The 27,020-nt window shown below is 41.7% G+C and overlaps 2 protein-coding genes across 3 annotated transcripts; one reads left to right on the top strand and one right to left on the bottom strand.

Annotated features, from left to right (window-relative positions):
- On the top strand, window positions 1-10,659 carry tab3 (TGF-beta activated kinase 1 (MAP3K7) binding protein 3). Of its 2 annotated transcripts, none has more exons than XM_061684243.1 (7): window positions 1-170; window positions 742-934; window positions 2,843-4,088; window positions 5,404-5,564; window positions 5,684-5,777; window positions 6,535-6,618; window positions 8,779-10,659. In XM_061684243.1, the coding sequence occupies exons 2-7, from the start codon at window positions 833-835 to the stop codon at window positions 8,922-8,924; spliced, it is 1,833 nt and encodes a 610-aa protein (XP_061540227.1). In that variant the 5' UTR covers window positions 1-170; window positions 742-832; the 3' UTR covers window positions 8,925-10,659. The 2 variants fall into 2 exon arrangements, with proteins under 2 accessions (XP_061540227.1, XP_061540228.1); XM_061684244.1 differs by having other exon boundaries at window positions 5,404-5,537.
- On the bottom strand, window positions 10,093-26,631 carry tmem47 (transmembrane protein 47). Its single transcript, XM_061684246.1, has 3 exons — window positions 26,235-26,631; window positions 14,008-14,148; window positions 10,093-13,025 (listed from the first exon to the last, which is right to left on the bottom strand). The coding sequence occupies exons 1-3, from the start codon at window positions 26,458-26,460 to the stop codon at window positions 12,847-12,849; spliced, it is 546 nt and encodes a 181-aa protein (XP_061540230.1). The 5' UTR covers window positions 26,461-26,631; the 3' UTR covers window positions 10,093-12,846.
- Between the last annotated feature and the right edge of the window lie 389 nt (window positions 26,632-27,020).

Here is a 27,020-nt window from a genome sequence, read left to right on the forward strand (position 1 = left end):
CATCCCGTATGCAATGCTTTCCAGTGGCAGGGCCTAGTGGAATGTGAAACTACAAGTTGTATTGCCTCCACTTATTTTTGACAACACCCTCTGCACTGTATTCGAGACAGCACAACTCCCCCTCAGAACTCTCCCATGTTTCGACGCATTAAGGAAGCTCTTTAAAAATGGTAGGTTTCACGATGTAGTCACTAGCTAGTATTAGCATGTAGCTTAGCCAGTCTATCAACAAGCCGAGCGTTTGACAGCTGAGCAACACACCGAGCTAACATTAGCATTCGAGTCAAGTAGAAGCAGTAGGCTAATCCCATTCGAGCTGCTAGACCACTGAGGAAAAACTTCACAATTCACGTCTGTGGTTTGCGGTTGTTCGCTTGCGTGGGGCAGTTTCACGGTACTTTTATTTGCGGGGATATTAAACGAAGGCGAGCTGGTGCTGATCCGGTTGGTTAGCTAGCCGTGGCATGTCGTTGTTGCTTGGTGCGACAAGGTAGTCAAACCATCAACAAGCTAATTTTAGGTACACTTTAATGCAGTTGTGGGATCATGAGACGAGATAAACTACTCCTTTTTGAGACTCAAATAATTTAAGACCTGCTTTTCGTCCTTCTAAGTTGGTCTATGATCTTCGCAGTCTCAGCTGACTCACTGTGTGGTACAACACTTGAGAGGCAACTCGTTTTAAGATGATTTCTGCACGCATTCCCAGTGACAGTGTTTGTCTCTTGTTCGCCATCTCAGCCTCCTTAGGGGATGAGAGGACATCGGCCATTTGAGTGTCTGCGGCTGTGGGATCGTTGACTCGGTGGATTGGCGTGTGTGTTGGGTCAGGATGGCGCAGGGGGGATCTCAGCTGGATTATCACATCCTGCAGGACCTCAAGCAGCGCTTCCCCGAGATCCCAGAAGGAGTGGTGTCGCAATACCTTCTGCAGGTACATGCATAAACCTTAAACGTGTAAAGAAACCATGTATCCATGTAGCTCATTCTACTTTGAGAAGCATGGCCTCATTGAACACGTTATTTGGTACACTTGCAGTATTTCAGGCTGGATTTCCACTGCAGGTCCAAATGCCCAATTCCAATCATCATGCCTTTTTCCATTTTTTAGAGTTTTTAATTCCATGTACATTTCAAGTGACACATACCAGATATAGCTGTGTTTATATTGGCAAAACACGCAAAACTGCCCACGTGCACTGATGGCCAACTTGCATGTAAATAACTCCACATGAGTCAATACTGGACAGTGACAACATGAAAGTACATTTACACTCTGTTCCTGGGGGCTTCGTCAGGCCAAGCCTGCCATGAGAAATTGGACAAAACCCATACTGAACGTGGCAGAAGGTGACAAACTCCTCCACACGCGTCAATACTGGGCAGTGACAACATGGAAGTACATTTACACTCTGTTCCCGGTGGCTTCGGCAGCCCAAGCTTGCCGTGCGAAATGGGACAAAACTCGTACTGAATGTGGCAGAACGTGACAAAACCTGAAAGGACCACAAGATGCCTGTGAAATACATATTCTTTCCATCCCACTCTACCCTGCCTCCAAGTTTTATTAAGCCCTTGTATCCACTTTATTGCGTAGATCACATTTTGCTATGGCCGACAAGGTTTCTAATCTGGCCAGGCATTCACAACCTGTTATATTTGCCTATTGGGCCCTGAAACGTGATTGGCGTGGCTGCCTGGAATATAATATATATGTGGCATAATCAATGATTAACATTAACACACTACCATTATAGTGTGTATTTTCTAGACTTTACACCGATCTGATCGGTCTGATCGGTATCGGCCGACAATCAGCATTTTATGCTATCGGCCGATTGGCTTTCATGCCATAATTCGCCGATCCGATCAATGACGTCATCGGTCGGCTCCGCAAAAGACATTTACTCCGCATCGCCGTCGTGTATTAATCCAAAAGCTAGTTTATTTTTAGCGTTGTTCCATGTCTTGTACTGTAACTATCTGACGGCCAATTCAGTGTTTTTCAATCATGTCGGTGAAAAAAACACGTCGTCAGTGTGGGAGTATTTGGCGGTGTCTCAGAAAAACAACAGACAAGTTATTTGCAGTTTGTGCACAACTGATGTCGTCAGGAACGTCATCTAAATGGTTCAACACAACAAATTTGATCGGGTCCGGTGTCAATGCATTTTAAGTCACTAATCATCGCCTCCACAGTAGCGAATAAACTACACTTCTTACACGTATCATTTACGTTATCACGAGGGGAGGGCGGGGAGTGGTTAGGAAAAGACGGGAAAGCATGATGCTAATTGCTAAGGTATCGTGTCATAAAACAGCAAAACGCCAAAATAAGTGATTGGGTCTTCCAGTCCACTTGTCACATAGGTCTGGTTGGCACCGCTTCAAACAAGAGCGTAACCAAGTTTGAACAACAAAAAAGCAAGCCAAATAATATGCATCTGGAAATAAAACTGTAAAAAATTTCACAGCCTCACAAGACGCACTCTGAACCGGAAATGAATTAAAACGTCACTGGAGACGTTATCTGAGAATGGGGTCAGGTTAAAAGTATTTTATTATTTATATTAAATATTTGTAATATAAGGTAAGATATACTTTATTAGTCCTGCAATGAGGAAACTTCCATCATTTCAGTAGCAATTGTGGAGATATAAATACATAACAATAAAGGGCATGCAGGAGCTATTTTGTCTCATTGTCTGTTGGTCTCAGCTAGTTGAGACATTGGTAGAGGCAGTACCATACTGGGAGGGAAAATGTTCGGCAGTGCCACGCTGTAGTAAATATTACCAGACTGACTTAAACTAAATGGTTTCGTTTGTGCCGGCTGTTCTAGAACAACAATAACCTGGATCTCTGCTGCCACCTTCTGGCCCAGGAGAGTAATCGATACCTCTATGGAGAGTTCCATCACAGTCCAGAAGAACTGCGCCTGGGTCGAAATCACATGCTGCACATAAGCCTGGGCTACCCGGGCTCGGAAGCATGCAAGCCAAATGGAGGAGCCGCCGGAGTGGGGCGATCCATCGTTCACAGCACAAGTGACAGTCACATCGATCCCCAGAGACACAGCTACCCTGAGCCACTGTCGGCCCCCGCCACCATGGCCCCTTCCCCGGGTTACAATCCTTTTTTCATCAATGACCAGAGCCGTTCAGCCAGCACTCCCACCCCTCCGCCCACAATTCAGGGTATGTCCCCCACGTTCTCCCCTGTCACACGCTATACCATGAACCCTATCACTGTCACGCTTTCGCAAAGTATACCCAATGCTCCAAAAGCTCTGCAGATACCCCCCGGGCACTATGCTAACAGCAGCAACACCACTCTTTATATTCGACCCTCACCTTCCCAGAGCCCACAGCCGTCACCGTGGTCCTCCTCAGGCACCTCTGTTTATCACCATCAGCAGTCTCCATATAGCACCCCCACTTACGGCTCGCCTTACAGCTCCCCTCAGCATCAGCCCCAACCCCAGCACGCATCCCAGCACCAGCAATATGTTTTCCTCCCCATTACCTCTCCAACCCTTCCCAGCATGCCCTACCATCACCAGCAACAACCCCAGCAGCAGCCCCCTGTTTACAGGCCCTATCACCCAAAAAGCTCCCATAAGAACCAGATAGAGATTACTCTGGAGGGCCCACGGCCTCGCAGCAACTCTCCCGTTCACACCCCCCATGGCCAGGCAGCACTTTATATGGCCACCAGTCCGTCGCCCGGCTCCCCTTCGAGGGGCGTCTCAATGACCGGACCGACAGGACCATCACCCTTCCACCCCGGAATTTACCTGCCTCAGCAGGTCCCCGTAAGACCTCGGCCCACCTCCTCACCTCAGCCGGGCCAGTCGGCCTACACATTCAAAATCAAAGTGTCCCCTGGAGGGCAGGCCCAGAGAACACTCAGCTCGCCTCCCGTGGCAGAGGCGGAATCACTGCTCAACATCGTCGACCAGGGGGCCAGCAGCGCTGCCCCTCCACCCATCCTCCCAATCTCGGCTCTACCAGGGAAAGTAGCCAGTCAGTTGCAAAAGATACCCCGACGATCCAGCTCAGGCTCTGATGACTATGCCTACACTCAAGGTATGGGACTGGTTGTTTCATTTGTGAAACCGCTGATGTGCGCAGTTATTGGAATTGACTGGAGTTAATGGAGAATTAACTTTAACAGTGAGTGCAAACAGGGTGTCTGTAGAGCCTTAAAAAGGCTTACATTTGATGTTCCAAAATGAAGGCCTAAACATAATCCTTGATTCTGATGTGCTTTTTTTTTAACACTGGAGACAAAATAAACAACACTGGTTTCTTTAAAAATCTTTGTGGAGTTTGACAAATTAGTATTTTGTGTTTTAGCATAACAAAGATCACAACCAGCTATTTTTGTTTAATTGATAATGACAGGGTAATTTGTAATGTAAACATTTGCATTTCTACTTCTCCTAGGCAAATCAAATTAAATAGGCTACATGTTGAAAACTATCCATCCATCCATCCATTTTCTGAGCCGCTTCTCCTCACTAGGGTCGCGGGCGTGCTGGAGCCTATCCCAGCTGTCATCGGGCAGGAGGCGGGGTACACCCTGAACTGGTTGCCAGCCAATCGCAGGGCACATACGAACAAACAACCATTCGCACTCACATTCACACCTACGGGCAATTTAGAGTCTCCAATTAATGCATGTTTTTGGGATGTGGGAGGAAACCGGAGTGCCCGGAGAAAACCCACGCAGGCACGGGGAGAACATGCAAACTCCACACAGGCGGGACCGGGGATTGAACCCAGGTCCTCAGAACTGTGAGGCTGACGCTCTAACCAGTCGTCCACCGTGCCGGTGTTGAAAGCTAACATTCATAATTACAATTCCAACAACATGTTCAAAAGGATTTTACAAAGCTTCACAAATGTTCAATATGTGTATCGCCTGTGACACGATTCAAGTTTTGCTTTTTGACTACCCCTTTGAATTTTTTGTGCCATGGCCAAATCTGCTTTCCAGTTTTTTTGAATGACCTCAAATGCACGCAGCATATACTCTTGTTTGACCGTGTTCGAGCATAAATCTCATTCCTCACCCTGGAAAGAAAAAGAAAAGTAAAACATTAAAATAACACCAAACTTAAACTTGAGTTTTATATTAAATGTAATTATTTTTTACACATCTCAAACCTTTGAGCGAGAATTGGCTGTTATCAGACTATGAAATTATTTAGTTTTTTTTTAACACTGTGTGTTTAAGTGCTTCATTTTATTGAGTAGATATGAATCAAATTAAGTAGTTTATGTAAATGCTGCCACCTGCAAGCTGTTAGTAACCTATATACAAATATTGTCCAAAAATAAATATTGAAAAAAAAAAAGAAGATAATTATGTATTTCCAATCTAATTATTTCGCTCTAGCTCTCCTGCTCCACCAGCGGGCCAGGATGGAGCGTCTTCTGAAGGAGTTGCTGCTCGAGAGGCAGAAACTGGAACAGCTCAAGTCCGATGTCAACAACATGGAATACGACGCCCTACAGAGACGCTTCCGAAGAGTCAGTTCTTCCAACCTTATTCCGAGAGTGCGTGATTGAGAACCTTATTCCAGCTGTGTTTAAAGGAGCTTCCCTAGTGTCGAGAATGAATGTTTGAATATAATTTATATCTGTTTGTGGTCGTGTCTTTGCAATATCCACTGCAGCCTGAGGAGATGACTCGATTGCGAAGTCTTAACAGACAGCTTCAGATTGATATCGACTGCACCCTGAAGGAGACAGATTTGCTGCAGTCCAGAGGTATACACACACACACACACACATGTACACGCACAACCGCTCAAACCAAATATGCAACACCACCCATAACACTGAACAACAACTCTGATTTGTTTGAAAGTAATGGCATTTTAAACAGCCAAGCCCAGAAGCAGACACTTGTGTCCGAAGTGATGGATGAAGCTTCATCCTCATGCAGTTGCAGCGTTCTAAAGTCTTCCGATGATCCGTAACAGGAATTAGTCTGGTCCACGGGTGATTGCTTACTGGGTCAATGACGAGTGTGTGGCTGCTGTGTGTCACCACTCCCTCCGTCGTCTCCTAACAGTGGGGCATAGAAAGATTAACTGCAGCAATGTTTGTGCAAGGAGCAGCCCATTTGAATACGATTAACGACATTCCATAATGTATTTCTTCAAATTAATTCTCCCCCTAAGGGAGCACTTTTCATTTCCAACAGCATTTTTTATTTTTTATTTTTTTTAGTGTTCTGCTGTCCAAATAAAACTGCTTTCACCGGGCTTATGGAGACATTAGCAACTTAATCTTCAACCTACTGTCTGAGAGAACATTTGATCCATCTCACCTTGCAATTCTAAAATCAATTGAAACCTCAGAGAAGGTCACAATATATGATGATAAACATTATTGCATTCATGTAGGATGCCCCGCAGAGGTCTTAAAATCTATTTAAGTATTTATTTAAAATACCTTAGACTCATGTCAACATGTCATGTGACCTGCCTACAAATGTCCCTGAAATCTCTTTCGTCCACAGGGAAGTTCGACCCACAAGCAATGAACAACTTCTATGACAACATTCAGCCTGGCCCGGTGGTGCCACCCAAGCCAGGAAAGAAAGGTGAGCGAGTTGCTAAGCAGTACATTAAAAGTAGACTTTTTTTATTGTGAGTTAGTGCAGGTATTTGTAATAGTTTGATGACAAATTATTGCAACATTGGACGCGATACTTTGTGTCCAGTTTTACACAAATATTTACTGTAAAACCCACTTTACTACTGCGTTAGTATAGGTTAGTGATGGACTACGGCGAGTTCCGATTGACGTACAAATTTTGGGTACTTCACTGCCGGAACGCTATCGTAAACCGACAACCCCCTATACAGCGGTACCTTGCCTTACAAGCTTTCATTTGTTCCGTGACCAAGCTCATACCAGCCGCACAAAAAACACCTTCATTCTTTACGTTTTGAATAAAAAGAAAAGGCACTGTATTTTATAAAAAATAAATATCCATCCATCTATTTTCTACACCGCTTATCCTCAGGTTTTTGGGTGAGCTAGAGCCTATCCCAACTGACTTTGGGCGACTGATGGGCAGCCAATCACAGGGCACATATAGACAAACAACCATTCACTCACATTTACACCTAAGGACCATTTAAATTCGTCAATTAACCAAACAACCATGTTTTTGGATTGTGGGAGGAAACCGGAGTACCCGGAGAAACCCCGCACAAGCATGGTGAGAACATGCAAACTCTTTGCATGAACGTCAGAGCCCGAATCCAAACTGTGAGGAGCATGTACTAACCTTTCGGGCACCGTTCGCGCGTAATAAATTTTAATAAAAGACTATGTAATGAAATAAACTGGTTTCATAAAGTGTAACTACTCTTCCTACTGTAGTATTCAGGTGTTGGAGACGTGGCTTTTAAGGGCGTAGTTTAGTGAGTGACATAGGGAGCTGGAATCGGGCACTTGCTCCTTGAATGCAACCAATTAAACAAATAAAAGATATATCCATTATATTGCCAAACGTATTTGATCACCTGCCTTGTCTCCCATATGATTTTAAGTGACATCACATTCTAATGCCATCTTGCAAATCCCTTTGCAGCCGCAACAGCTTCAACTCTTGTGGGAATGCTTTCAACAGGGTTTAGGAGTTAGTTAATGGGAATGTTTGCCTATTCTTCCAAGCGCATATTTGTGAAGTCACACACTGATGTTGGACCAGAAGGCCTGGCTCACGGTCCACTCGAAATCAACCCAATGGTGTTCTATCGGGTTGAGGGCGGGACTCTGTGCGGGCCAGTCAAATTTATCCATAGAATGGACCCTGCTTTGTGCACGGGTGCGCAGACATGTGTGAACAGGAAGGGGTAATCCCCAAACTGTTTGACTGTCCAAAATCTCTTGGTATGCTGAAACATTCCTTTCTCCTTTCCATTCCTTTCACTGGAGCTCAGGGGCTAATATTTTGGACATTTGTAATGTGTGTGTGTGTGTGTGTGTGTGTCTGTGCACGCGCGCCCGCGCATTTATAAAAGTGTATTTCAATTGCAACATAACCACCTTAAATGTAAGCACATTCTATATTTGAATAGTTGAAATAAAAATAAATTAGGAAACCATGAAAAATAACCTCAACAAATAATAAATACAAATTATACATTTAAAGTGCAAAATAAAGTATTCGCTTTCTCCAGGTGAGGCAATACACTTTTGAACTCCTTGATGCAACTGGGCTTTAATTTTATTGATAATCGCTTAGCTTCAGGTTTTGCTCACTAAACAAAATGAAATGTCGACCAAGCGATGGTTTGTAACTCTGGGAACACACTCAGAATTCAAGGTACCCCTGTATCTATGTTCATTTATATCTATGCCAGCAACATGCACTGACAGGCAGAACAATTAAATACTCTACCACTGCATGGCAGAAGGTGCAGTGAACCTGTGTATCGACCCATCTATAACAACTTTAAAAAACAAAAAAAAGAATCCGAGCAGGTTAAGATCTTCGTGTGTCTTTTTTTCCATTTCCTTTGTGGTTGACTGAAAAGGTCCAAATTTCACACTGCGTCAGTAAATTTGTGCTTGCAACTCATATCACGTTTTGGTTCGCATCACAAAGCAAAAAATTGACCTAGCAAAGGTTTGTAACTTAAAAAAACAATAGAAGTTGGGGCACTCTTAAGTCAATTTACCACTATTTGTTTTTCATATATAACTGGAAATATTCTTAATAGTGTGTTTCTCCCTGTATGTTTATCAGAAGGGGACCATTGCCCCAAGCCAGTGCTGGGGCCACAGAGGGACGAAGACTTTGAAGGCGCTCAGTGGAGCTGCGACAGCTGCACCTTCCTCAACCACCCTGCTCTCAACCGCTGTGAACAATGCGAGATGCCGCGCTACACCTGATCTTAACGCCGCACTGTCATGCGCCAGTACCTCCCCAGCCCATCACATCCCCTGCTGGTCCTTGGCTAGCGTAAGGCCCAACCCTCTAGAATCTGCAGGGTTTTTAAATTTTTTTTAATTTTATTTTTTATTTTTTTTGCCCCTGCCCAGACGACCTCGCCTCAATCATATTATATTTAAGACCCTTTTACCTGCTGAGGAAGAGCCACCATGCCTCCCCGCCCACTCATCCTGCTCTTATATCTGCTACTCCTGTGCACTTTGATTTTAAAAACTCTTTTTCAGGGGGGTTGGTGACTCCAATAGCTAATGAAATAAAAGGACATACAAGCTAAGACTGTGACAGTGGCTGTCATGGGGCATCCAAAAGGTCAAAGCAAATTAGGACTGAGAAGAAATTGTGCTATACCTGCAAACATTCCACGCAGAAAGAGTAACTGCCCTGTTTACGTGACCATATCCATTCCTGAACTCTAAATGCTCTTAAATCCAGGAATTGTGTCGATTTCTCTCTTTCTGATAATGGAATAATGAAAGCAACGTTATAAAAGGTCTGACTAATGCAAATGTAGACTTTACACTGTATTTGGCTCTGTGTAGGAGCTGAAAAAAGAACACTAAGAACACATGGATATGAGTATATTCCTTGTACTTTTATGCATATTATGTCACCCTGTGTTGCGTGATAAAAATATCATTTCTTGTGCGGATGCCTCAACTTGCTGTACTTAATAAAGGAGCGGATGCTACGTGACTTGACCATGATCAGCTGTCATGTCTGCATACAGTTGTTTGAGTGAGTGGGTGCTCCTTCCACACAAAGACATACTTCACCACCTGGTGCATGTTTATTATCTGTCAGTAAGTCAGTGATAGCCAGAGGTGGGTAGGAACGCGCTACATTTACTCAGGTAACTTGGCAGAGTAGTTTTAATGCATCATACTTTTTACTTGGAGTATTTATGTTAAGAATAAATTGTACTTTTACTCCACTACAATCATCATCTCAACAATTGCGTTCGTGATCTATTTTTAAACTTTCGTTTTCGACTTCCGTGTCGGGCGCCATTGCTCCAATCCAACGTTACCACAGTGATGTTTGACTCAAGTTCACCAATCAAATGACACCAAAAAAAATCACGTCCGCACACAAAGTCTTTTATTGGTCTTCGCGGGCCAGTCAAAGTGAGTCGTGTCAGTTGCACGTGACTGTTGTTCACATTACAGACTACAGAAACAAATAACAGCTTTAAATATGCAGCGTAGTTTTGCAAAAAATGGATATATCAGCCCACTTCTAACTTAAGAAAACACCTTGCGGTAAGTTGCAGATATAACAGCCCTGTTTTATGGTCACAAGTAACTAAAACATGCATCTTCTGGGCTTTGTTCTCCCTCGCTCTCTCTGTCTCACACACACACTTTATCAATGTCTGTTCAGCAAACACCTTCCTTCAGTCATTTCTGTGGATAAATCAAATAATGTTTCTGTAAGGCCCAATGCATGTGTTGCTGGTTTTGGGTACTTAAAAATTTAAATGGTAGCAGGAATGTGTGGACTTCTGTTGAACATGAGTTTGAATATGATCCATTACTTAAAAGCTTTTATAAAGCTTTTATTTATGTTTTAGATTGTGGTATTGTTCAGCAGTATATACATTTTCACATTGATATTTTATATAGTTCTTTTTTTATGTTCATGCTCTGAATTAAATAAATCCGAAGTTACAAGTTACTGAGTAACCCTTTTTTTTTCACTGAGTACTTTCTTACTCAAGTAATTATTTGGCGGACTACTTTTACGTGCATCATATTATTCTAAAGTAACAGTATTCTTACTTGAGTACAATATTTGGCTACTCACCTCTGGTGATAACACCAGTAGTACTAGCACAACAGGAAAATCACTCAAACTAAACTATATTTATTTTTATTATATTTTATTTATATAGTTACACTTGATCAAAATTAGCTTTTGGCAATGACCAACGTAATTTAAGTATACTGTAGTCCATTCTAAAGGCCAGTTTACATCTGTGAGCAACTGGCTGGAGTCACAAATGGAGTGGGGAAAATACGTTTTATTATTAAATGACTGATACGCTTGGCAACAAATGAGTTTAAAATAGTGATGCCATGTACAGCACTGACAATGAGTTGCTTTACATGTGGATCAAGAAAATATACAGAGCCATGAAAAAGTATTTGCCCCCTTCTCAATTTTTGTAGTTTTTGCTGAGTTTTCTCTCTTTAATGCTTAGGTTAGCAACCACATTTAAATATCATACAAAGATAACCCAAGTTGACATAAAATGCAGTTTTTAAATTGCGATTCTGTTTATAAAGGGGGAAAATATTAAAAGCAATCTGGCCTTGTGTCGAAAAGTAATTACCAATTTTTTTTTCACCTCACTGTATGGTAATTTGTATGAACAGTATGAATAAACAAGAGATTTGCATAGTGCCGTGTTTGTCTATGAAGGGAACTTAATCTCATATAATGATTTTTGGATAGGCTCCAGATAACCGATCAATCCCATGAGGACAAGCGCGAAAGAAAATAGATGGATTGCTTGCCCGCATGTCTGCTTATGATAAAACATATTCACTATTATGTTTGTCATTAGAGTTTAATTCCTATCAATTTTCATTAATCCCCATGGAAAGTGTAAAATGAATTTCTTCCTTACAGTCCCATTCCAAGTTATCCAGTTACTGCTTTATTACACAATCGTCATGCACTGAGCATTGTATTTCATACAACAGTGTATCATGGGCCAACTACTATACACAGTACACTAATACAGCACACTACTAAATACAATGATCCTCTTTGACAAAAACAGTAGACTCACAAGGTGGCATCACATGACGCGGTGCGTAAATGGATGATACGGCACACATGATCGTCTACCAACTTCTTTCCCACCGGTTCAAATTTTAATATGCAAAAATACACCAACATCATAACAAGTAGGGATATGCTGCTGCTGAACAGTTTGTGAGAAGACCAAAAGTAATGTCGCATTTCCTTGGGTGTGCCTTGTTTTGTCTGAGGCTCCCTTTGCTTGTGACGTCCTCAGGATGTCATCTCAATAGGACGTTTTCCTTCCCGGAGCCATTCATTCCCTGATTAGGGAATTGAATTGATTTTCTGCTGTTATTTTCCATCTTCACCCAGACTGGTTTATTCAGTCGACCCATTCATATTCACACGAGGTCAATGGATCCATATGTTCTCCCCAGATTTCCTGCCTAATGTTAAGACCTACCAGAGCGCCACTTAAACGGGAGGCAAACATACACTATGCAGATAAACTATGCCACACACACTTATTACTCAGTTAATTAATCAGCTCATCAAAAAACTCGACTTGTTCAATTTGAATTTTTCACCTAACAAAGACATTTTTCACAGTTGTATGCTTCCAGCATTGAAGGAACAGTATGAGAAAGGACCTTTTCCTTTCACAAAGCGATAAGTGTATAAGAATCTTCTGCACGAAAGCCTGACATCAAGCCACAAATGGAGGAATGGACACACAATGAACATATTGTACAAAGTCTTCAGAGAAGAGTGAAAGCTGTTATTCCTGCAATGTGAGTGTCCACCCTATTTTATTCAATTTTCACTTTCTGTAGGTGCACTGAACATGTGGCCAAATACTTTTGTCTACATAGTGTATCGGAGTGCTGTTATTTACGCGAAAATGTCAGATTTTGAATTCTTTTTGCTCACCTGTTTTTCATTCAAAATCCCTAAGACGGAATGTGAGAGAGCATACTGTTTGTAATAAGACTCTCATAGGACTGTGTTCCAAATAGTTTGTTTTTGCTATAATTCTGCTGCATGTTCATGTAGTGTGACTGAAAGTTCAATATGGTATTGTGTTCCTCTTGCTCTTCTTGTTCTCGTCTGTGTTTAATAGTAGTCTTCATAGTTCTTGGAATTGAGGCAATAGAGGATGCCCCCTCCAAAGGAGAAGATGGTGGATCCCCATCCCAGGCCGTAGCCCCAGTTGAACTCGTGGTACACCCTCAGAGTGACCGCCTCGATGAACTTGATGGGGAACAAGACCAGGCTGCAGGTTTGGAGCACCACTGCAAAGGAAAGTGGGAAAGCGGTGTTGTTTACATGTACACTCACAGCTCACTACAGTAGCTACACCTGCCCAATCTTACTTACATTGAATACAAGATCAGACTTTGTGCACTTTAGCTGGATATAAATGCTAATAGGTATAGTAGTCATTTAACCCTCCTGTTGTTTGCTTCTTAGGTACAAAAAAAAACAGGTTTAGGGATATCGCTTCTCATTAGAGTTGCAGGTGAGCGGCAGTCAATCCCAACTGTGAGGCAGACATACTAATCACTATTTCCACCGTGCTGCCCCATAACAGCCCATTCAATTGATATTTATGTAACTGGGCTTATATATGCTGTTTTTTTATATATGTATATATCCATCCATCCATTTTCTGAACCGCTTCTCCTCACTAGGGTCGCGGGTGTGCTGGAGCCAATCCCAGCTATCATCGGGCAGGAGGCGGGGTACACCCTGAACTGGTTGCCAGCCAATCGCAGGGCACATAGAAACAAACAAGCAGTTGCACTCACATGTATATATATATATATATATATATATATATATATATATATATATATATATATATATATATATATATATATATATTTTTTTTTTTTTGTACTATAATATAATGTACAATGTATAATGTACTAAAATAATCCTCATCATACCGAAAGCTGTTTGTATTTGGTTTGTTATACAGTGACACTTGAGGGTCTCAGTATTAGAAACACCTTTTCTGCAAAACGTAGCGCAGTACTACAATAATCAACATATTGTTGAATAAATAACTCTCTCTTTAAAACTATGCATTATTGTTTTTTTTGTTGTTGTTTTTTTTTTTTGCATCTCTTGTATTGGATCATCTTACAACTTGTAGTGCACCAAATTAAGTGTCGTGAAAGAATGATGAAAATGGAAGTCAATCATCAAAATGAGGGAGTTTTTTTGTGCCTCTTCTTTTTACAGTTTTTACATTTTATATGATTTGTGTACCTGCCGAGAAGAGCATAATGGCCACAGGCTTGTAGCAGCGACTCCTGGAACTGGAGCACAGGGACACCAGGGCCACAAGGAAGGAGACCAGCGTGAGTACGGCCCCTCCCAGCAGCAGGGCCAGCGTGGCGATCTGCCAGTCTACATGGGGACAGAGAGAAACGGGTTGGATGGTGGGAGGTAATGCCTAGATCAGACTACAGGATTTTAACCCCGATATTGGGCCGATTAGCTATTTCCCAGATCGGGCCTGACATATTTTGTCTGGAATGACATAACTTCTTGTAGTGTGACATAATCCATGACCAACGATTAGGCCGTATCGTATTAAAAGTATGTGAAAATACTTGAAGCAATCCTTGAATGAATAGCCCAAAACTTCATCTTTCGAGCACCCGCTAACACCGCAGCTTTGTTTCCCCTCTTTTACGGTGGTATTGGAATACATGTCATGTGGTGCTGCCACTGTCTGACCAAGTAGGGCAAGATTAGGTGGAAGTAGTCTGAAATAGTGCAATCGTGAAAGACCAACTTTGTCTTGTAGTCTGATCCAGGCATGAGACAAAAGTATTTGCGGTTGTGGTGGCTTGTAACATTTCGACACGAGCATGTGAACATGAGCACGCTGCTTTCACTGCTTCAGTGCGGGAGGCCAATATGTGCAGGAAAGAAAGTGAAACACAAAGCGTATCTGTGAGGTGACTCAGATAATGAGTAACCATCCCACTTGACAGATGCCAGCTCAGCAGCATTCTCAGCATTTCATTCAGGGAGGGGGAAAAAACCTGACATATCACTCCTGCTTCCTGTCCTTACTGGAAAGTGGAATCAAATTGGGAAGCAATCTCACCGCAGGAGGAGCGATGAGGTCACACTCCAATATTCTGTCTGTCAGAAGTAGTATCAGAGTCAGGACAGAGCCTGGTTAAATGGTGAATGTTGGGACACTCGACACAAACCTTTCGTGCAATGTTGTCTAATTATCCATCTGATCAGCCGATTCCGGGATATTGTCACACTGTGGAATACATTGCGCAATATCCCGGTTCGCTGGGTTCTGTGTGAAAAGGAAAGGTGGCTTATTGCCAGGCACCAGTCGCATCGCTAGGTAGTATGTGTACATGGTGAAGGTTTATTATCCTAACCACCCCACCAACCCACGCCCCACTCCTCAAACTGATGTCCAGCCCCACTAAAAAAAATATTGTTCTCCACAAAATGCCCCCCCCCCCCCCCCCCCCCTCGACAATTACGTTTTGGGGCACAATATTTTTTCAATTGCACCCCTGAGACAGGCTCAAAACCACAGCAGAGCGATGGATCCTGGTTAAAGTAGGCCAAGAAAAACTTTTCCAGAGGGAGAAGCAGCAGCCAAAACATGCTAGCGTCGTCTCTTTGCTGTTCAACAGATATATAATATACAAATTGGATTTTTCTTTTTTTTTTTTTTTGCTTTAGTTGGACTATGACGTTTCTTTATTTCGGAATACTGCAAGAAGTAACTATTACATTTTCGTTTGGAAGTCAGGATTAAGAGGGCCAGTCCGAGCCCCCTACTAAAGACCATGCACCAAATTCTGAGTTTGCTCCCTGTGGAGGTGTTTTGCCAAGCCATCACTGTAGCCACCTTCACTTGCTGCTTGTTTGTATTCAACAAGTGAAAAAAAACAGGTTCTATTAGGTTATTCCATCGTTTCTCTTCAAAAAGTCTCCAATTCTTGTTTGTGGGACTCACCGCTTTCACGTTCGTCTTCAGTGAGTGAAACGCATGTTAGATTGGTTTGAGATCAGGTGACATCCTTTGTCACAGGGTGAATATTCAACGTTTTGCCATCAAAGTCCACAGTGCTTGTTATCTTCAGTAAGGGAAAAGTACCATCAATTGGGTTGCGATCAGGTGACTAGCTTGGGCAGTGGGTGAACATTCAATGTTTCGCCTTCAAAACGTTTCGAGTGCTTGTTTGTGAGTCTCACTGTTTTCACTTTTGTCTTCATTAAGAGAAAAACATGCTCTATTGGCTTGAAATCAGGCCACTGACCATCTATTTGGTTTTGTTTTTATTCGGCTTGCAAAGGGGCAGACAATTCCCAGTAAATTTTTAGAAATTTGTGGAAACTGTAGCTGGAGATTATGGAACCATTCAAAGTTTCCATCACTGAGTCGCACGTTTGTTTTATCTCCCCTTTTTATTTTGGTTTAATTGGTTGATTTATTATGCTGTGTGCATGGGACTAAGAGACAGACAGTGCATACATCTTTTCCAACTAAGATTAGGCTGATGGTTTTTTTCCCACAAACATCCAAAATAGTTATTCTAGTCAAGTTTGCTCATTTCCAGTTTCTTCCAATACATTCTAGTTAATTCCTACAGAACCATTCAGAGGTGTATTCATTAAACAATATGTCTAAATAATAATTTGGTTACATGAAAGTGGCGGTGCAGCACAGTTCAACACCATGCAGTTCTTGTTGGATCGCGTTTAATACTGCAGGTGTTTCTAATGCTGTGACCTGTGAGTGTATAGTATGTTGGCCATGTATTGAAGCAAAGTGTCTGCGATGTGCTGCTTTACAGGCCTAATTATCCATGGCTTGTTAACTGTTGAGATGGAGAGGATGTCTCCTATAACGGCCTTAGCCTGCACTGCAGAAAGAGGAGAGCTGCATGTAAACAGGTGCAGAAAGCCATTTCAAGAAAAGTGTCTTGAAAGAAATAAACCACATAAAACACTTGCATCAACTTCAGTTGTTTGCTATGGAGTTCCAGAGAATGTATCTGTTCTTTTGAGGCAGAAAATTATGAAAACCTCCACCAGCAAATTGATGGCACGTTAGCTGCTTAAAGTATAGTTCCCACTCTTGTCGGAGGGAAACCTGGGGTCTAGCAGCTGAAATATAAACAAACACTAACTACTTTTGTCCAAATATGGTCCAGGATTGAGTGCTTATAATGGGCCCTGTCACCACAGGATGTTAAGAGTAAGCCCTCAAAAAGCAGAGCAATCTTTGCCTCCGGTTTACAATAACACGAGGCCCCATTACAGAGGGACCTGCCCTACCATTGTAAAGGTCTGAGTGGCTCGACCCTAAGGTGAATGACACTCGGAGTTGTGTAAACATAGTTAGGGAATTGTGTAATAAACAGTTGTAAATTATTTATGGCAGTTTTCAACCAGAAGTGCCGACTCACCCTGTATAGTTTAAAGTTATATCATCTATCCCATTTAAAAGCGTCCTTGGCTCCTAGAAAGGGGATATATAAAGCTTGGTTATTATTACACTTCCACTCTGAATAGCCAACAACTCCAACAGTCGACGCTCAGAAACTGAATGCTCTTAGTGTACTTTGACTGAAGATTCAGAGGACAATATGGTACAAAAGTAAAGCATCCATTTTCTATAGCGCTTGTCCTCATTAGAGTGGCGGGTGAGCTGGAGCCTATCCCAGCTGACTTTGGGTGAGAGGCGCTGTACACCCTGGACTGATCGCCAGCCAAATGCAGGGAAAAGTAAAACAAGAAACCAGAAACAAAAGGAGGGCAGGGCAGGAATGATGTAAGATGGTTCATTGCGAAATGTGGACGTGTCGTTTGAGGAAAGGGAAAAGTGTAAGAGGATTTCATTTTAATCATGATGCGTATATGTGTATGTACCTTTTTATTATTTCCTGTTTGGGGGACTGTAGTAAAAGGATGGTATTGGCGGAGGTATACTTGGTGAGGGGACCAGGTCTAACGGGGAGTGAGATGGTGGCGTTCTTACCCTGGAGCCGAGTGGCTGAATAAAGTTACCTGTGGAGCTATTCCCTCTCCAAGTGCTGATTTTTCCATCCACAACCTTCGATTAGGCATAACACTAACTACGCAACTAGAGTGCCAGAATGATAAGGCAATTGATCTCTCTCACATCCCAGTCTGTATATGTCAAGTGTATACTAAACTGTATTCATTGTTTTGTTGAGCTTAATTGTGTGTCAATACCCTTTTACATACGTAGTGCTGATAAGGAGGACGTTATTGATAAGTTTGACTTTTTTTTTTGTTTTTTTTAACTTTTACTTTACTTTTTTAACTTTTAAGTTATTCCCAAGTTTTACTCTTAACAAAGATTACTTGCACAGGGGGTCCTCTGTTTACGATGGAGCTCTGTTCGTTACGGCAGCGACGTAACTAGATTAATTTATATGTCAGAACGTGAAACACAATAGTAAAGTCATAGTTACAGTAAAATTTGTATGAAAAACACTTCCTGGCCATGCATATGAAACAACCAAATAAAAACATTAAGTATGGTGATAAGTGAGCCTGCCTTCTTGTACGCTTTTTTTTGTTTTACGATGTTGCAAAAACTGGTTCATTGTGCGCTGTTTATAATGCCAAACTATCCGAATTGTAATAAATATTTTTCTGAAAAACACTGAATATGGCCATGAATATGAAACAACCACATGAAACCAGTAAGTACAGTGGTGACTGGGCATTGTGGCGTGTGACCACATAGCATTATGCAAAGTGCTTCAGTGCACGTTGTTCATAACCTGGAAATGCCACATGACAGGATCGTTGTAAAATGAGAATCCCCTATAAACCTTCTTTTTGCACTTATGTGACAGTTGACTACGCTATGATGTTCCGGAAAACATAACCTGAACTTGTGTTTAAACTTAACATTGATGATTATTACTTTTGGCTGTAACGTCTCCTCGTCATAAGCACGGATATATTTGTAAAAGGGTATTGACACAATTAAGCTAAAGAAAACACGAAACAAATTTGAGGTGGTGTCGCAAACATGAAGCTGGTCACCAATCATTTTGAGTTTCTCAGGGACCCCCAGTAGTCTGTAGTCTGCAAAGCTTTTAGGCAGAGATTTTGCTCTCACTTTTTTTTTTAATCAAATTATTCTAGTTATTCAATTCATCGTTTCAGCCCTGAGAGTGTGCTTGTATTCGTTTGCTGCGGAATAACACCATCAAACATTTCTGCGATGAACTACAACGGAGAATGTGAACCTCACAAACTCCTGTAGAGAGTCTTTACAGAAGAGGAAAGCTATTAGAGCTGTAAAGTGTCAATTTTCCAATTCCTGCCATGTGTCCCAATACTTTTTTCTCAAGTGTCCGTCTCTCTGGGTCAATTTGGTGCCTACAGCTCCATCGTGTCTCGAGACTGCAGCGTCAAGCTTAAGTCTTATCGGTGTGCAGGATGCAGCGAGTCCTCTCATTTCAGATTTGGAACAGAACCACACAGCAAGAGCTTGAGCGCTTAGAGGCTTGACAAGCGAGAAAGTGCCAAACCATTAATCTATAGCCGGTCTGATGACAGATGGAAAAGGAGATACCTAACTATAGAGCCAATCTGAGCATTAACTTATTGGGGGAAAAAAGTCCTCTTGGGCACCAATTTAATGTTTTTCTTGCGCGCAAAAAAGGCGTAAGATTTGTGTCAATGAAGAGCCTCAAGTCTAACTGTCTCACAGACACACACACACACACACAACACACGCACACACACAGTGCAGCAAACAGGAAGTTGTTTAATTTAGCATAGCAGCCCACACCGAACCCTTATCCCTTCCAGATAGCTGAGATAACATAATCGCCCAAATGCAGAGCCAGTAGCGTTAACAATGACACCTGCTCGCACACTGTCTTCACATTCATCCGCTCATGTCACACCCGCTTGATATCGACACACACTACGCTCTTACATGAGCATCACACATTCCTCCTTGAGTCTAAAGCAGGCGTGGGCAAACTTTAGTGCCCAAGGGCCACGTTTGATTTTTAAAACGGACACATCATTCATAGATGAGGTAAAATATTACATATATATATATATATATATATATATATATATATATATATATATATATATATATATATATATATATATATTTCCAAAGGTGCCTATTGACATGAACATTTCACCAGAAACCCTAACCCAAGTCATCCATACATACAAAGAAAGTAGGACAAATAAGCTCAGAAATTAACACAGGGAAAAAGTATTGAACACATGAAGAAAGGGAATTGCAAAAAGGCATAGAAAGCCAAGACACCTATCAATAATTAAACAACAATCCATAATGTGAAATGACACAGGTAAAAACTATTGAACTCAACTATATATATATATATATATATACACACACACACACACACACACACACACACACACACACACACACACACACACACACACACACACACACACACACACACACACACACACACACACACACACACACACACACACACACACACACACACGGCACGGTGAACGACTGGTTAGAGCGTCAGCCTCACAGTTCTGAGGACCCGGGTTCAATCCCCGGCCCCGCCTGTGTGGAGTTTGCATGTTCTCCCCGTGCCTGCGTGGGTTTTCTCCGGGCACTCCGGTTTCCTCCCACATGCCCAAAAAACAAAAAACATGCATTAATTGGAGACTCTAAATTGCACGTAGGTGTGATTGTGAGTATGAATGGTTCTTTGTTTGTCTGTGGCTTGCGATTGGCTGGCAACCAATTCAGGGTGTACCCCGCCTCCTGCCCGATGACAGCTGGGATAGGCTCCAGCACGCCCGCGACCCTAGTGAGGAGAAGCGGCTCAGAAAATGGATGGATGGATGGATATATATATATATATATATGGTCGCTTTGTGTCCAGTGGTATTCAATTGATAGTTTCTGTGGTCCACCTTTTGTCAGCTCTTCGGGCAACGTGGCCAGCCCATTTCCATTTAAGGCTTTTTATTTTTTGGATGACGTCGGTAACTCGTGTCTGCTGTCTTATCCAACTGCATCTTTTCTTGTCACAAATGCTTATTTTCAACATTCGGCGTTCCATGTTCCTTTGGGTTGCACGTAGTCTTTGTATAACTTTGGCATTTGTAGTCCAAGTTTCACTACCGTGAGGACTGGTAAAGTACATTGATCGAAAACTTTTCTTTTCAAGCAAATGGGAAGATTGTTCTTGAATATAACACTAAGCCTTCCAATAGCCTGCCAGGCAAGTTTTATGCGCAGTTCAACTTCAGTGCTTGTATTTCCATCCATTGTTATAAGTTGCCCTAAATAGATGTAGTTGTCGACGGCATCTAGGACATAGTCCTCCATTTTGATATCTTTTTGTGGACAGTAACGATTGAACATGATCTTCATTTTGCTTTAGTTCAGTTTCAGTCCTGAGCGACGGCTTTCTCACTGTAATTCCTGAATACGACGCTGTAGTTGTTCAGCATCGTAGGAGAATAAAATGATGTCGTCTGCAAAACGAAGATGGCTCAAAAAAGCAACGTTAATTTTTAGTCCTTCTTTTTCCCAATTGAGCTTTTTAAATATTTCTTCAAAGCAAGCTGTAAATAGCTTCGGAGACAGTGTGTCGCCTTGCCTGACCCCTTTTCCTAGACTTATTCGCACTCTTTCATCATCAAATCGTATTGAACCTGAAGAATCATTGTGTATTGATTGTAGAATGTTGATATAGGTCGGCTCTATCCCTTGATTTACTAGCGCCTGCAGTATCAAAGTGGTGGTGACTGAGTTCAAACGCTTTTTCATAGTCAATGAAGGCTACACACAGAGTCATTTTGTACTCGTTCTGTCGTTCGATTATTTGTTGAACAGTCTGTATGTGGTCCATAGTATTAAAAAGGCGACAAAAACCCGCTTGTTCTATCGGCTGTTCTTCACTGAGTTTCATTCCAATTCGTTTGTCCAATATCTTTGCAAAGACTTTGTAAATCGTTGAGAGCAGGCTTATTGGCCGATAATTTCTTTTATTGCCTGATTTATGTAGCAAAATCATTTCTGCGTCTTTTCATGTCGCCGGTACTTCTTGCAAGTCCAAGCAGCGTTGAAATAGTTTTAAAAGGATCTTATTAACTTCGTTCCCTCCTGCTTTAAGCATTTCAACAGAAATTTCATCCAGACCACAAGCTTTTCCGGCCTTAAGTGAACTAATAGCATTTGCAACCTCTTCAATCAGGATACATGGAACTGGGTCTGCTTCTAGCTTTCCAGTAATCATTGGGTGAGGGTCACTGTATAGGTTTGCATAAAATTTAACATTTTCTTTTAAAAAATTCTTTTAACTTTTTGCATAAAATTCTTTAACTTTCTTTACATATGCATACAAATGAATTGATAAAGTATAAGCCTTCTTGTTCAGCAAATTCAATTAAGCGTTCTCCTCTTTCGTCTCTTGATCCCATTCCGTAGGATCCGATTGATTTCTCGCCAGAGTTAAGGCCAATCCTGGCGTTAAAGTCACCGATGACTATTCAAAATTTGTGCTCCGATTGACTATAAAGACGGGATAAATCCTCGTAAAATGCTTCCACCTCATCGTCGGTGTGGCTGATGGTCGGCGCATATATTTGTATCAATTGAAGCGAGTAACTCTTTCTAATAGAGATGGTACATGTGGCGATTCTATCGGAAACACTTTTGACGCTGGTAACGTAATTGGCGATACTTTTATTAATAATGAAACCAATTCCACCATTGCGTCCGCTTTCTGATTCTCTGGAATAAAATAGATGGCCATTATCAAGAGTCAACATAGCTTCATCTTTCCGACGTATTTCACCAAGTCCAATTATATCCCATTTGATGGATTCTTGCTCATGTTGTAGCTCTTCTAATCGAGAATCGTCATTTAGCGTTCGCACGTTGAGCGTCCCAAAAATAAGATTTTGTGCGTTATGTCTTTTTTGCTTCTTTCTTGCTACTACTAAAGATGGTCCTTTTGTTTGACTTAAAATGTTTGTAGGAGTAACCATATTCTTATCCCGCAACAGTTTAAGCTAAGCACCTGAAGCCCAAGGGAACAGTTCAGCGTGAGGCTGTGCCCGCGAATAATCGAGAAATAATCAGTCACCCCCCCTTAAAGTCATTTTAGTTAAAAAAAAGAAAAGAAAAGAAAAGAAAAGAAAGGGCTTGATGAATGCAACACATATTACAGGTCTCTTGATTATGAAAATGCTTGATGGGCCGGAATATAGAAGAACGTGGCCTGCAGACCCTACTTGGCCCATCCCTATATCGTCCATAAATGCAACGTCTTTCCTTTTTGTGAACACTTCATCATACAAAGTCACCTCTGCTTTCTGCTACATACTCGTGATTGATGCTATAAAGGGGACATATTTTGCAAAAACCTTTTCGAGTATTTGGGATCTAAAATTGTCTCTACGGTGCCTCAGTAAACGTGGAATATGAATTTAAATCATCCACGCATTCCTGAGTTGCAGATGTTTTTTCTGCCAAGACGCCAAATATCAGGTCATTCAAATTTGTCTAGCTTATCTGTCACTGGCGAAGATCTCCGCCTACCTCTCCGCTCCCAAGCCAGCGCTGTCAACATAACAAACGTGTGGGCTCACAAGTGGGTCTTCTACACGGAGGCTACCAATCTGAGCCAAATATGGACAAAGAGGATACAAAGCTTGGTCAAACAGAAGTAGCTTTTAGAGGGGCCTTTTGTGGATACTCCGAAGACAAAACCAAGGTGTGTTTTTTTTTAAAATGAAATTGACACTTTTATTCTAAATCCATGTTAGAGAGTCACTCTATAGAGGTCTGAATAGGCAAACTACAGGACCTTTCAACTGCTGAGTGGGCAGACAGTGTGTCAAAGTAACAGGATTTGTTTAATGCCCAAAGCGTGACACCGAGGGGTGAATATTGGACACGAGGTATTGCTGAGTCTGATAGTATTACTGGGATTCAAATCAATAAATCTGGCTGAGTTCAGGCAGCCAGAGGAAATAGCCGGTTGACTGTTTGCCGTTGGTATGCCGACACAGAGGCTACATGTATTTATAGGGCACCACGGTGCACTTCTTCTCTGCCCCGGGGGAGAGAAAGATGGTGGCCTGCGTGACCCACAGTTAGTAAACTCTTCAAACAGGAAGATAACAGTTTGTCAGACAAACAAAAACACTGTTCACAGCTCGGCACAAAAGCCCAAACATAAGCAAAAGTACTTGAAATGAGAGGACTTCCAGATGAGTTTGGTTACAGTACAAGCTCCAAGGTCGAACACAATGCATTCCAGAACACTGGCCATTTGGTCATATTTCTATATATATATATATATATATTCTATATTTTCCCCATACGAAACAAAGTAAAACTAGAAAAGGTTAATTACAAGGTTTAACTGTCAACATCAGAATATCTGGAATTATTATTAGTATTTTAACATTCTTAACAGTCATGCAAGTGTTTAAAAAACAAAAAAAAAAATAAAAAAAAAGCTACTCACTGAAGACTGAATTAAACTAGAATAAAACAATATTTTGAAACAATACATTTGGGACTGTTTTTATGAAAGTTGTTTCATTCCAAATAAAGTTTCTATAAAGTGAAATAAATCATTTAAATGATTTATTTTTTTAGTTGTCCATCAATTCAATGAATTGTATATTAATAAATTGAAAGGTACTACATAATCTAATCTAAAATTATTTTGTTTTGAATTTATTTACAGTATATATTTAAAGATATTTGTTTCATTAAATACTATGATTAAATAAAAAATTGTGGTTCTCATCACATTACCACTAATACAGCTCACATTCCTTTTTTCCTTTTATTATTTTTGATGACGTATTGTCACGCAGCAAGAAAAAGATGTGTGTGCCACTTTCCTACATCACAATAAATGCCATTTACTGTTCTGTGGCCAAAGAAATCTAATCCAAACCTCACTGAGGTTTTTTTCCCCATTGAAGGGTCCCGTGCACGCCACCATTCGAGCAAGCACCGCCACTGACCACACACATAAAAGCCAAAGAAAAAGCAAACCACACTTTTCCTAATCGTTTTCCTAATCATTTTTGAAAGTTTGTTGTATAACCTTTAAACTCTTGTTTTTAAAGATTGTATTGCATGTGTGTTACGTTTTATTAGTCTTAGTCTGAGACAGTTCACAGCTGGTACACAACCAGTACATATACAGTGTACATACCTGTAGCAATCAGAATACACATTCATTTAGACATTGAACATTATTTCATAACTGGAATTCTCGAGGCGTCTCACACAGGGCATCATTCTGGCTAGCGCTGCCACTAACCACCCACATAAAATCCAAAGAAAAAGCAAGCTACACTTTTTTGGTCTTTTTCCTAATCCTGTCAAAAAATGACATGCAACATATTTAACAGAAAACAGTTACATTTATAGAAAAACAAGAATACATTTGCTGAAAAATTGTTAATTTATGAGGGTGTCTTCGATTAAAATGGTAAACAAAGCTGCATAAGATCGGCTTCTTGCGCTGACGTCACAGCTCAAGCAAGTTTTCGACCAAAATGTGTGAGAGCCAAGAGCTGTTAAAAACCATCAGAAAATAAGCCTAAAATAAAGACCGAGCCTTTTGGGGAGGCGTTTGTTGTTTCTGCGGACATCATTTCTAAGTCCAGAACTAAAAAATAAGTGCCAATGTTCACAGCATTAGAGGGGACCTTTTTCAGAAGGTTTGTTTACAGCTGCATTGTTGCTACATTCTGTTCATTTCAACCATAACCGCTTGAGTAACTGCTCTAATTTGCTACCATGACATTCTTCCGTGCAGCTGGATTTCAAGTGACAACTGCAGATCGTGGCTTGCTTAACAGTGAAAAAAATGAGCATTTCTAGAGTGCTGCACTTGTTTCCCAGGTTACTAATCTCCAGGCATCTGGATCTCTGGGGGGAGTCCGCAGACTCAGAGTTGCCCTCACTTGTGGGCCAGTGAGGAGACACACAAAAGGCTCATTTTGTGAGTAACAAAAGGCCAAATGAAACCCCAGCTGGAGCGCTCCCTGGCCCCGATGAATTCCCGCATCATTCCCAAGACAAATATTGAAAGAAAAGCTTAGCCCACATTTAAATAGAAAGGTGTCCCGATCTCATCACACTTTGCTTTCACCCTAAAAAAGAAATTAAATCAATATATAAAGTTTATTTCCCACGTGAGCTGCCTATTGTTAACTCTTCTCTTTCAAGTGCAAATATTTAGTCAATTATTTCAAGTCATTAAGTAGCAGTCTCTCCTGGGTGAGCTTCCATAATTGGAAAACCATCTGCACATTTTCTAGCACTACGTGTCTTTGTTTTTCTTACACCCTTTGCATCATTTCAATGTAAATAGAGCTTTTATTTCACTCTATTAAAAAAAAAAAAAAAAAAGTGTAAAAAAAAAAAAATACCCAATTGTTTTCAATGAGCCTCTCACCGGTGGCAAGTGTGCTGTTGCAGGACCACTCCGCCGAGCTGACGGGCTTCCAGCAGGATTCCCACAAGGACAGGGAGTACTGGTCGTCCGCCGTGACCCACGCCGGGCTCAGCACGGCTCCCACGTCCAGGCACAGGGCGAGGAAGACGCAAAGCAGCCCCACCAACTTCAGGGGCGTCAACGCCGACACGCGCACCTCCTCTGTCCCGTTCACGGATGAAGACATGTCGAAGGTGTTTTAGTCATTCGAAAAGAGCATGGGGCTGCCCGCCGTGTTGACTTGAAGCACTTCAACGAGTTCAAGTGGTGGCCTTGTGCCCACTAGGCAGAGTGTTGCGGTCGCAGGGATGGAGGAATGCGCACTGTCTGCCCCGACGCCAGTGGTGGACGTTGGTGGCGCTTCTGCTGCCGGAGAGGAGCGCGAGATCGCTGAAATAACACGCGCTGGCACCCCCTCTAGGTCCTAGTGCCCAACCAGTACACGTGATTGGAAAAGTCTGCACACCCCTCTTCAAATGCAGGGCGGGGTTTGTTTTTGCGACCTAAAAATGAGGCAAAGATCAATCCCTTTAAAGGGTTTTCCATCACTAATGTGACACGTGACGTCCACAACTCAAATGGAAATAAATATTTTGGAGAGGCGAAGTAAAAATAAACAACAGAGATGTGTTTGCACAAGTGTGCACACCCTCTTATAACTGGGATGTTGCTGTGTTCAGTAGTAACCGATCACATTCAAACTTATGATGAATGGGAGTCAGCACGACACTGCCACCATTTAAAGGT

The sequence above is a fragment of the Phycodurus eques genome, chromosome 8 (genome assembly GCF_024500275.1).
Source record: "Phycodurus eques isolate BA_2022a chromosome 8, UOR_Pequ_1.1, whole genome shotgun sequence".
Lineage (NCBI taxonomy): Eukaryota > Metazoa > Chordata > Actinopteri > Syngnathiformes > Syngnathidae > Phycodurus > Phycodurus eques.

Bases quoted from the DNA above. Each gene is read 5' to 3' on its own strand.
- tab3 (XM_061684243.1), top strand. From the start codon at position 833: ATGGCGCAGGGGGGATCTCAGCTGGATTATCACATCCTGCAGGACCTC. The intron at 4,089-5,403 runs GTATGGGACTGG...ATTTCGCTCTAG, and splicing joins TGACTATGCCTACACTCAAG to CTCTCCTGCTCCACCAGCGG. The intron at 5,778-6,534 runs GTATACACACAC...TTTCGTCCACAG, and splicing joins AGATTTGCTGCAGTCCAGAG to GGAAGTTCGACCCACAAGCA.
- tmem47 (XM_061684246.1), bottom strand. From the start codon at position 26,460: ATGTCTTCATCCGTGAACGGGACAGAGGAGGTGCGCGTGTCGGCGTTG. The intron at 14,149-26,234 runs GTGAGAGGCTCA...GTCCCCATGTAG, and splicing joins CAACAGCACACTTGCCACCG to ACTGGCAGATCGCCACGCTG. The intron at 13,026-14,007 runs GTACACAAATCA...TTTCCTTTGCAG, and splicing joins CATTATGCTCTTCTCGGCAG to TGGTGCTCCAAACCTGCAGC.